At 38.3% G+C, this 12,445-nt stretch overlaps 1 protein-coding gene across 1 annotated transcript in view; it reads left to right on the top strand.

Moving 5' to 3' along the window:
• Window positions 1-3,424: 3,424 nt before the first annotated feature.
• The window catches only part of LOC122798625 (TBC1 domain family member 20-like), a 381,335-nt gene continuing 372,314 nt past the window's right edge, over window positions 3,425-12,445 (top strand). Inside the window, exon 1 of the mRNA XM_044067711.1 lies at window positions 3,425-3,733. Coding sequence (XP_043923646.1) covers window positions 3,616-3,733 — 118 coding nt within the window. The 5' untranslated portion in view covers window positions 3,425-3,615. The remainder of the gene's footprint in view (window positions 3,734-12,445) is intronic.

Here is a 12,445-nt window from a genome sequence, read left to right as displayed (position 1 = left end):
ACGCAAAAGAGGGTTTTAAGAGAGAAAGATGAAGAAGTTTTGGAATTGACCCAAAATGGCCAATAAAACTACAGTTTCAAGTCAGTAACCACTCCCACAGGGGCAGGCAGGCTGCTCAATGTTTTTCACTGCCACTGATTAACAGAGAGACTTCCCTTTAGACCAAGCAAAAAATGGCCTCACAGAAACTTACAAACAGTTCAAGAACAGCAAGCCTGTAACTGAACTTTTTTAAATCTCAGAAAAGTGGGAAAAAAGCAAGATTTTTTTTTTGTTTTTTTGTTTTTTTCAGAGATAGCAGAGGTTCACAAGTATCAACAAGTTATAACAGTGCAGTAAATAACCCCACACAAGAGTGCTAGGACAAAGACAGATAAAATGCAAGTTTTGAGGAAAAAACGATTTTAAAAATAAGTGCAAACAGGAAATTCAGTAAACAGCTCTAGGTTGTGCTCTACATACAGTTACTAATGCAGAAATCAAGTTTAACAAGCCAGAAAATGCTCAAAATAGGCAGCTATGCAGAAAAACTTAGCAAATAAACAGAGGAAAAATACTTAAAATCTCAAAAGTGGCTCCTTTCTTCTCTCAGCGTTTTCTCCTCTTGGTGGGTGCTTCACCAAAAGCCAACAAGCCTGAAAAGACGCCAAAACCACGAGGTAACCAGGTTTTAAGAGAGGAAGATGAAGGAGTTTTGGAATTGACCCAAAATGGCCAATAAAACTACAGTTTCAAGTCAGTAACCACTCCCACAGGGGCAGGCAGGCTGCTCAATGTGCTCTCAGGAGCCTTGAACCAGGTTTCAGTTACTGCACAGACGTCGATGTTCTCCATGCCGAGGAGTGCATCGAGTGCCTGCATCTTGAGATTTAGACTTCTGGCGTTGAGCAGCATTACCCTTAGTTTTTTTTCCATTTTTGTTTTCTAAGGAGGTGGGTTTGTCTTTTGATCCTTGCCTAAAAAAGGCACTATGGGGGTGGCAAGAGCCTTAGCCAATATCCGGAAGCCCAGTGGTGACAGGTGTAAGCCTGTAACACCAAAATTTTAGCCAGTTGTTAAAATCGATCATTTTGTCTTTGTACTGTGGCATCATTCTAGGTGAGGGTAAGATGCTGTTCAAGGTCAGGGTCATACCAGCCTGGGCTACATAATCGGAGAGCTCCTCTATGTTTCTTTTCATGTAGTCCAGGGAGGTATGTCTCAGGTCATTCACATTTTCAGCTTTATCCTAACAGGGTCATATCACAGACCTGTTCAAGTTAAAGAGCATAATCAGGAAATTAATAGATTTTTTCTCATCATTTTTCTTCATTCCACAGCAGCTTTTGTGCCCCCCCTCCATTCAAGGATAATTAAGGGTCCCACTCACAGCCATTGGTATTGCAAGTAACTAATGCTGGCTATGTTGTTAGTTTTAGTGGAGTGAATGTCCACTAGCAGGGCTTAAATAAGCCAGGTAATGGATTGTGAAGCCTGTTGCTTGATAAAACACTGTTACTATAACCAGAGATTTATTTTATTTATTTATTTATTTTACATTTGTTAACCAGGCTAGTCTAACTGGATATATTTCCATTTTCAGTAGAGGCCAGGGGAAAAAAGCTCCAAAAGTAGCACAAAAAATATCATATACAGTTATATAACAAAGAAAGTAGAAAGGAAATTAGAATACAAATAATGAATCTTTATGAGAAGTACTTCTTTGAATTTTAAAGGAGATATAAATAAGAGTTATTACCCAGCTGGTTTATTAGGTACACTAGATTGCTGTACTAGCTTTTGTTGGTTTGACAGACATATTACAAAATATCAAGATAAAATAACTTGCTGTGGTTGCCCCCCCCAAACAGGGCCCTCAGCAACCACAAGGTTTGCTGATGCCTAGAGACAGCTATGATGGTACTATAAGAGTGGGGGGCCAGGCACCACACCTTCCAGCCACTTAGTACGAGAATTGTGGACAAAGCCAAAAATAATAGGAGGGCAAATGCCCCAAATCAGGGCCAGATTTTAATTATTGTTCTTATAAACTGAGAAAGTTGTGAGAATAACAGGTTTTGCATTATTAATCATTTTCTGAAGGGCATAAAGTTCGAAACATACACATCTGTCATTAATCAGTCATTTAATTACTTGATGATTTGCAATGAAAACCACAAATGTTATGTGGAACAGACCAAAAACCTGATGCAAAAAACTGGACGTTCTGCGAAATTCTGCTTATTTGAGAGGTAAACTTGCCACCTGGTGGCGCACCTGAATGCTCCATCTGCAAATGGTATAACACCTAGAGGTTCTTCTTCTTCTTCTTTCCGCTTTTCCCGGTTAGGGGTCGCCACAGCGGATCATCTGTCCGCTCATGATTGGCAGTGGAGTTTTACGGTGTCGAGTTGCCAGCCCAACCTTCCACAGAAGCACCTAGAGGTTATGGTTTGGTAAAACATGAATCGATTTGCTTCTGAAACGCTTGTTGCAAGCATATTGGACTGCTAGTGGTGCAAATAACTTTTATACTCGTGTAATTTAAAGCGTTTCCCGATGAAAGATTTTTTCTAGATCCTGCTCTGGCAATACGTCTTAATTTCAGACAAACTGTGATGCAACATGCTTGCTGTGACTGAAAACTTATTATTTGACGTTTAGCAGACAAAGCATACTGTCCCACAACAAGACTTCCCTATTAATAAGGCTGCACAGTTAACGTACAAGTAGGGTTACCACCTGTCCCACTTTGCGAGGGACAGTCCCTCTTTGGGCAGTTGTGTCCTGCAAAAAAACTGAACAAATGGCAAATGTCCTGATATCTTAGGACAAAAATATTTCCTATATTTTCTTTAATAGTTGCATAAAACAGTTATTTTGTATCTGAAACACCAAAATATTATAATAAACAGAATAAGCAACTCAAATGCTACAAGAATAAGTTTCTATTCTGGCAAAAAGTGAATTTCTGTCCTTTGTACTGGCCGTGGGTATGTTTTGCCCTGCAAAATCTGACGTTCCTACCAAAAATGTCCCACTTTGGGCATTTGAAAAGGTGGCAACCCTACGTACAAGTTGCCCGTAATTTTTAGCCCAGGATAGTAGATCTCAACAAATCAGTGACATATCCAGAAATAATTAGGGGCAATCAGAGGCATTTTTCAAATATTAATACTATTAACTTGTAACATTTTCATTATTTATTAAGTGTAATTCACCTATTCTGCAGAAGTCATCAGTTTTCGGAGGGGCACTGCTAAATTGTGTCAAAATCGGGGACATACTTGAAATTCAGAGACAATTGATATGTAACTGATACCGTAGCCCTAAAACTACAATTCCCAAAATGCATTGCAGTCATCGCGACACATACAAAGGAATTGAAGGGCTGTACTAGTGACTATGTAGACCTGCGCTGAAGGTGTTAACACCTACCAATTAAGTATTACTGGGCGTGGTTTCTATTAAGCAAGCTGTATTGTCGTTGTAACGAAAACGTTGCTGTCAGGATAAGGTCCCACGTTGGCACTGGCAGGGATTGTTATTTGATATGTGTGTTGCAACTGACTTACAGATATTTTTGTTATGATAGTATGACATTTGCCCACCACTTCGGATGTTGATATCTGAGTTATGAGTGGCAAAAAGAAGGGACGGAGTCCGGGTTGCAATAATAGCAAGAAGGGACGGTACCCGGGTGGTGCCACTTCTCCCACTACAATACAGGGAACTCCGGGTGCGACTGGTGCAGGTAAAGAAACGGAGGAATTCAGTGTTTCCATTATACAAAATGTCTAAATCTTCATGGCTGTGTTCATCTATGTTGCTGAAAAGCTTGTGTGAATTGAATTGCAGTGGCACAGTGCAAAGAGCATAGGTTGTGGCTACAAGCTTCGCCTGAAGTACTCAGGAGATGAGACGGTGATCTCTGACTTTGTGTAGACCTGCTATGATATTCCCTCTAGGAATTGTCAGAGAATATCGTCTGAAGATGTGAAACTGCTTTCTGCCTCCATGCTCAGTTTCACTTCTGGTTTTATAAGTATGTTAATTCAGTGAAACATTATGGAGTTGTCACTCAGTGATATGTAGCAGGTAAATAGGGTTACCACCCTGTCCCACTTTGCGAGGGACAGTCCCTGTTTGGGCAGTTGTGTCCTGCAAAAAAATTAAAAAAATGGCAAATGTCCTGAGATTTTAGGACTAAATTATTTTCTATATTTTATGTAATAGTTGCATAAAACAGTTATTCTGTATCTGAAACACCTAGATGTTATAAGAAATAGAATAAGGAACTAAAATGCTATAAAATAAGCTTTTATTTAGGCAAAAAGGTGAAGTTCTGTCCGTAGTACTGGCCGTGGTATGTTTCGCCGTGCAAAATCTGACATTTGTACCAAAAATGTTCCACTTTGGGCATTTGAAAAGGTGGCAACCCTACAGGTAAATGTTTAGTGAAGGACGTGACCTTTGGAGAAAGAGATGAAACCCTCTTAGGAATAGGGTGCTAAGAAGTGGACGGGGTGTATATCTGAATTGTGATAGGGCAAGGAGTGTGACAACTAAAGTCATAACACACCTAGTGCATTATAAGTGGAAGAAGTGGCAGTAATACTTTTGGTGGGGACCTGTGTTCAAAGATGCTGATAGCTAGAGAGGGTGGGTGAGGATAGTTAGAAACAGGGGGAGCCATTCAGTAAGACTGTGTGTGCAGTCAAGTTTCAAGTGATTACTACAAGTAACCAGCACAGTTAGAAGGATGTAACATAATGGACATTTTTGTACTGGCTGCAGAAATGGGGTTGGTGGAATAGGATGAAAGAGATGCTCTAGGCATCTGCATGGAACAGAGGAGGACATTGCTAAAGATGCCTGGAGTAGGCAATGTAGAGTGGATTTTGAAGGGATGCTTGTATAACTTCTCTGGGTCAGGCATGGAAAGTTGATTTAAAGAATCTGACATAGAGCTTGAATGGAAAGCTGTGTTTATCCATTGGATTTCTTTTATTTTCTAACTGGTCTGATTTACAAATTCCTTCAGAACTCACCTTTAGAATGTAGGCTGATCTGTGATCTTCATTTGTGCTTTCTGGATATTGTTACAAAGATGTGGTTTTGTTTGTTATATGTATTTATTTAGACCTCATAGTAATGACTGCACTGACTTAAATTACACCCGAGTTAAACTCCACTGTAACTGGCATTGTTTGAAAGCATGCAGTACAGTTAAAATGTACATTCCAAAAGTTTTAGTGCTTTGTTCATTCCCAAGGTGATTTTTTCATATCCATGTCACAACCACATACGTTTGCTAGGACTGGGGAAACCCATTCATAATTCTTTGTAGCTTCAGCTGTTCCAATGTAGTTCCCCTTACAGAAGAAAACAAAGGTTTAGGATTGTCAAGTGTTTTATGGCTTGGAACGGTGTGAAACATTAAGTGTCTACCTGATTGACTAACCTCTTTAAGAACTATTAAACACAATTGTTTATGTGTGAGAGAGAGAGAGAGAGAGCATAAGTGAGAAAGACGTGTTTAACTTTGTTGCAATTTCCTGTTATTGTTCTGTGGTGGACTTGTGTGTGTGTGTGTGTGTGTGTGTGTGTGTGTGTGTTGTAACATTAAACTGGGGCATAACAGCTCTAAGAGAAAAGATGACACAGAGATGCGTAGTAAGCTTGTCTTTTTTTTTTTTTTTTTTTTTTTGGGAGTATGATCAATGCACTCTGCGTACTTCACTGATATAATAATTAGCTCATTTATGTTTTTATGATCTTTGGAATACCATAATAAATGGGTATAATTAGGTAGGGTGTATGAAAAACATTTAACTCTTCATTTGATAAATAGTCCTAGACGTACATATATTACAACCCTCATTATTAATAATAATTCTCCATACACACCCACCCATACCCCTTTATCCTCCTCTAACCCTAGCTCTCTACTTGCTCCTTTTTCTGTTAAACCTATCCCCACCTCCAACAGCAAGAAACTACTTCTAAGACTACTTCTAAAACTGAAACCATGTTCCAATGCCCCTGATGAGATACCCTCCTATTTCCTACAAATAGCAGCAGACGCCATAGCCTATCCTATCTCTATACTAATAAATACATCAATCTTAGAGGGCCACATCCCCCGGATCTGGAAAAAAGCATTTATAATTCCACTCCATAAAGGAGGAAACAACAATGACATCTCCAACTTCCGTCCAATTGCTATCCTATCCCCCATTTCTAAACTCCTTGAAAAGTGCATCCACCTTCAACTTCTACCCTACCTCCTAGATAATAACCTGCTCACCCCCACACAACATGGATTCCTACCAGGCCACAGCACCACTACCGCCCTCCTCTCCTTCTTTGAAAACTGTTAATAAAGCACGCAACACTGGTCACATTGTGTCCACCCTCCTACTAGACCTCTCAAAGGCCTTCAACACCTTCTCCTCACTAAACTATCTAAACTTAACCTTTCCCACTCTACTATCATCTGGTTTACCAGTTACCTATCTAACAGGCAACAAGCGGTCAAATGGAAAAAAGCTAGTTCCCCCTTCCTAATCAGTCCCACAGGTGTACCCCAAGGTTCAAGTCTGGGTCCCCTACTCTTCATTATCTTCATAAATGACTTCCACCATGCCATTCCTAACTGTAACCTCCTCCAATATGCTGACGACGCAACAATAATCTGTTCTGCTACCTCTATTTCTTCCTTAGCAAAACTAACCCAGAATGCCTTCACTGCTACTGAACAATGGATGCTGGATAACCACTTGGCACTCAATGCAACCAAGACTAAGCTAATGTTATTTACCCCATCTAGAGCCATCACCCTATATAAAACCTCATTCTTTCACTAGCCAAACTAATACTCTCCTCGAAATAGTCCCCACTGCTAAACTACTAGGAGTCCTTATCGACAATCAACTGAAGTTTGACAGCCACATACATGCAAATATCAAAAAAAAAACATAAGAAGCTAGGCCTTCTCTATTGCCACAGCCGCTATATCTCTCCTTCTTCTAGGCTTGCTCTAGCTACTACATACCTTATCCCTCCTCTATGGTGCCTCTATTCTCACTAGTCTACAATCTTCCCAAAAGACTAAACTCGCCTCCTGCTACTACAAAAAGTTTGCAACTGGTCAAAGATCCTCTACCCATCACTGTATTTCCCTACATCAACTGAACTGGCTTGAACTACCCAACTATCTCACTTATAATCAACTGATCCAAGCCCACAAAATTATCTTTCGCCCCTCTCTCTGCCCTTCTCTTGCCTGTACTCTTCAAATTCATCAACCTAACAGATGTCTTAAGGTCTAAATCACAAAACCTAATAGAACTGCATAAACCTGCCCATCCTCCTGGTAAACATCTTGTATCCTTTTCTCTAGCACGACACTGGAATTCTCTCCCACCTCTCATCCGTACCACTAGCTCTCTGCCTTCAAATCCTTACTGCACACATACCTCTCTTCACAGTGGCAATGCTCTTGTTCCCATCCTACATAGTTTCCCTAACTTACTCTCTCTCCACAAGCTACTACACTCTGTAAATAAACTCCTAGAGTTTTTATAAGCTCTAGCTATAGCAATTATAGTAGGAATTTTTCTGACTGAAACAAATTAGTATTTTTGCTTGTAAAAACTTTTCATTGTATCAGTTATATGCATTGTATTCTATTTTTGGTACTCTGCATCATTTGTCTTACTATTATGTATCTGTTTTATTCTTTTATTTGATTTTTTTTTTCTGTATTATTCTGGAGCTTTTCTCCCCCAGGACTCCATTGAAAACGGGCTCTTCGTGGCCCAATGGACTATCCTGGCAAACAAACTGGAAATAAATAAATAATCTTGTATATTCATATTATAGTCACTATCCCTCTGTTACAGCTAGACTCTCGTACTAACATCAGTTCATCTACACCCTACATATGTTTTTTGAAAAGTATGTCAACTACCTAGTAAAATTCTCTCTTACTTTGATAAATATGTCTGAATAATTTACGTTTTTGGCAAAATAACACTACTGTTCTTGTAAAAACTTACTCATTTCTGTATGTAATCGTTATGTGAATGTACATAAATAATGCTTATGTGCATTATTACTATTTGTGAAAGTATAAACTGTCTGTTATACAAAAATGTACTTTTATGTAGAAATGTGAAGCTTTACTCCCTGGGCCTCCACTGAAAACGGGTCATGTGACCCAGTCGGACTATCCTGGTAAACAAAAGTTAAATAAATGCATAAATAAACCTTTTTATTAGTAATTTTGTTTACACATATGTTGTGGTATTCCACAGATCCATAAAAATATAAGTGAACCCCCTATGAACCTATTGTCTCAGCAAGGGGATGGATAAAGGATAACAGAGCCATTGTCTAAATATCTGGAGAAAAAGTTAGTGTTTTGGACAATTCTAAGAGTTATGTAAAAGATAGCAGTGATTTCTTAGAACATCTGTTAGCTGGTCCAAAGAGTATACAGCCGAACACTATATGTTCATCACATTAAACCTTGATTCCATATTCACTGCTATACATGATGACTGTGGTATTAATTCTGTTAGGAGGTATTTATATGAGTTCAAACTCATGAAATTCAGTAATTAACACCATTTGTGATTTGTTTGATTTAGTATTAAGTAACAGTGCCTTTTTATATAAACAGACACGCTACTTACAAAGATGGGGTGCCATGATACGCACCTTTGTGGCTAACACCTATGCCAATATAGTTATGTTCACTTGAGGATGTTTTTCTGTTTACTGGTAATACTGAATTTAGAGATTTTTGTATTAAAGATTTGTGGATGATGTGTTTGTTATCTGATGAAAATTTACAAGAACTGCAAATGTTCATTAATTATATTACTGATACTGTTGAATTTTTAAGTTTAAAAAAGTTTTATTCTTTTGAAGATATTAAATTTTTGGGCATGCAGTTAATAAACTGACAGGTAAATTAAGTACAATAGTGTATAGTAAAGATGCAATGAGAAATATTTTTCTGCTTAGACCCATTGTGGGTGCACCATCTGTTTTCTACCATTTCGAAGGGATAAATCAGAGTAGCATTTTTATTTTATTGACTTGTGATCTGTAATAGTTGTTGGATGCTTATCATAACTTTCAATTAAATGCATGTGTTCTTGCGAAATATAATTTCTGTCTAACCTAGCCCAGTTATTGTCCATAGCTTAGTACTAGACTAACTGCCCTTGTGGACCATTTTAAGCCTAGCCAATTGCCACATGTGAGAATCAAATCCTGCACCTTGTGTCTGTAAGGTAAATGCCTTAACCATTACACCAACCTCCCAACCTTGGGGAATAACATGTAAATTCTCTTCAAGCTCCTTTTACTGAATATGCATCTTCCATACCAAATATTTTCATAAATTTCTTTAAATATATATACTCTTGTTATATTTTCACCTTTATGCTCCCCAGATATATCCTCACTGTTGCAAATCAAATTCCAGTCTCTACCTGTAAGTAATATTCTCTGCTGAAAGCTGATTATTTCTCCCAGCATTTTCTTAAGCTCTGTTATGCAGTTTTAGGTAGAATATAAATACGTGCCAGTGTAATCCTTCCCCTTGCCAGTTGCCCCTTGGTACTACAAGTCTACCATTATCTTTTTTTCCCTCTTCTGTCGCTATTAGAGCTCCTCTAGCAAGTACTGCCCTTTTCCTTTGTGCCAAATACTTCACTGAATAACTATGCTGAAATCCTTTCTTTATGAAATTGACATTCAGTTCTTTCCAGACGTTTGCAGAAGCATAGCTATTTGCACAGTCTGCATTTCTTAATATAGTTCACAACTCTCTTTTTTTTGTGTATATATGTGAGACCATTCACATTCAAAGATTAATATTGAAAGTGGTGCCATTATGATAAGAAGTCATTGTCACCTGTTATGTGTAAAATAATTGCTTTTTTAATGTCTAGTTTCAGCTTTTGTGTTGCATACAGACACTAATGTTTGGTAGGTTGAACTTTTATACAGTTGTTTCTTGTCTTATCCATTTGAACCTATGTCACATCTTACAAGACTTTTTGTTTTAATGAAAACCATCAAACAAACACACCCCAAGTCATATTAACTTCATGCAAACACACAAAAGTGTGTACATCTACAGATAATGAAGTTTAGCCCTGCTATTTGCCCCAGATTAACAGCTAGACTCACTGGCTTTAATTGGCCTATAATGAAGGTTATCCATACTAAGATGTATGGTAAAGCCTGTGCTTCTTAAACTAAATGCTGTCTGTTTTTGTCTTTATTCCCTCCGAGATGCAGAAAACAACTTGAAAGCTTTCAGAAAACATTATCTTTTAGCCATTGGAAAAATATTCTGTTTTTATTGTCCTGTTGTTGGCTTATCTCCATAGAAACATGAGAACCACATACACAGTTGCCTTCAGCTACAAGCTTCTCATATTGCACTTTGAACATTTAGTTGCTAAAGGAAAACTTTTGATTACATTCAGTGTTCTCTTATTTACTTGCTTCAACTTAAAACATGTTATTAGATCATGCCAGGGCCTTATTCCAGTTATTCCAATATACAAAAGAAAAAAAAAAGGATATCAATTCTATTTGTATTGTGATTCGTATTCTTTTACAACCCTTCCCTCACCTCAGCAACCCAAGATTACAGCCTGTTGTCTTAAACATACTTTTGCCCAGGCGTTATACGTTCCATAGCCTGCATTTCTTAAAACTAAAAAAGAAAAAGGAGGAGGAGTCTCTGTTTACTTTAGTATCCCTATAACACACAAAAATAACTAGAAATGCTTTACTATTTAAACTTGCAGCATAGGTCATGCTTTATAAAAATACTGTTAAAAACAAAAAATGTTTTATTTGTAGTTACCGGTTTCCTTCCTCTTCCCTGCTCCTTAATGTTTTTCCAAACATTAGTGACATGAAGTAGGACATATGCTTTGGAGTGCTCTAAATGTTTAACAAAGTCAAAAAAGTCCAATGTTTCCAGGTTTTCTTGTTCAGTCATATTAAACAAATGTGATTGATGCTTTGTAATCCCACATTTATTCATTCATTCATTTGCAAGTTGTTGGTTTTCTTCCTGTTGATTTCCATTTCCTAGCTTCAATCTCTGGTTAATTTCCAACATACTCCTGGTTCTTCTAGTCAACTCCATTTTTTTTTCTCTGTCTTTCAAGGATTTTCCTTTGAAACACTGGAAAAGGTTTCACTGGCAAAGTCTCTTTTCTCTTTGATAGGTCACATTTTGTTGGACAAACTTTTGTATTTCTTCCTTAGAATGTTCTGCATCAAAAAGACCCTTCAGGAAAAATATTCTGAAGATTGCCAGAATAAATGTACTCCTCTTCTTCTTGGTGTACAGTGAGTAATCATTTTCCACAAATACTCTGGTGTCTCCCACTTTTAGTATTTTGTCCTTCTGCCACAGTTTTGTCAGAATCAGCTCCTTCTGCTGGTAGAATTGCACCTTTACTATTAAAGGTCTAGACTGCTTTCTCATGGCCAGGTTGGGAGCATACACACAGTGCCCTTTCAGTTAACAATTCCTGTTGTGGAATACCAGTCCAGTTGCTTATTTGGTCTTTCATAAAATTAATACAGTCTGTTCCTTCCAGTTTCCCTGGTACAGCAGAAAATCTCAGGATATCCCTACGTGCTCTGTCCTGTAATTCTACTTTTTTGAAACATCTCTCGTTGAGCAGTCTCCTACTTAGCCATCCTTTTCTTCATTTTGATCTGTAATTTTCGCAGTTTAATGAGCTCATCTGAACATTCTTTTTCCTTTGGCTGTTCCCGTTAGGGGTTGTCACAGTGGATCATCAATTTCCATTTCTCCCTGTCCTCTGCATCTTGCTCTGTCACACCAACCACCTGCATGTTCTCTGTCGCCACATCCATAGACTTTATCTTAGGCCTTCCTCTTTTCCTCTTACATGGCAGCTCCATCCTTAGCATCCCTTCTCAGCATGGCCAAATCAATGTAATCTTGCCTCTCTGGCTTTGTCTCTAAACTGTCCAACCTGGGCTGACCGTCTGATGTACTTATTCCTAATTCTGTCCACCCTAGTCACACCCAGTGCAATTCTTAACATCTTTAACTCTGCCACATCCAGCTCTGACTCTTGCCTTTTTGTCAATGCCACTGTTTCCAACCCATATAACATAGCTAGTCTCACTACCCTCTTGTAGACCTTCCCTTTCACTCTTACTAGTACTTGTCTGTCACAAATCATTCCTGACACTCTCCACCCACTCAACCCTGCCTGTACTCTCTTCTTACTCTGAACTGTTGATCTCAAGTATTTAAAGTCATCCTCCTTTTCCAACTGTACTCCCTGCATCCTCACCATTCTTCTGTCCTCCCTTTCATTCACACACATATATTTCACACACATATATTCTGTCTTAGTCCTGCTGACCTTCATTCCTGTCC

Source organism: Protopterus annectens, chromosome 3.part1 (genome assembly GCF_019279795.1).
Source record: "Protopterus annectens isolate FY-2018-M chromosome 3.part1, PAN1.0, whole genome shotgun sequence".
NCBI lineage: Eukaryota > Metazoa > Chordata > Ceratodontiformes > Protopteridae > Protopterus > Protopterus annectens.
This window is presented reverse-complemented; position numbering and strand designations above follow the sequence as displayed.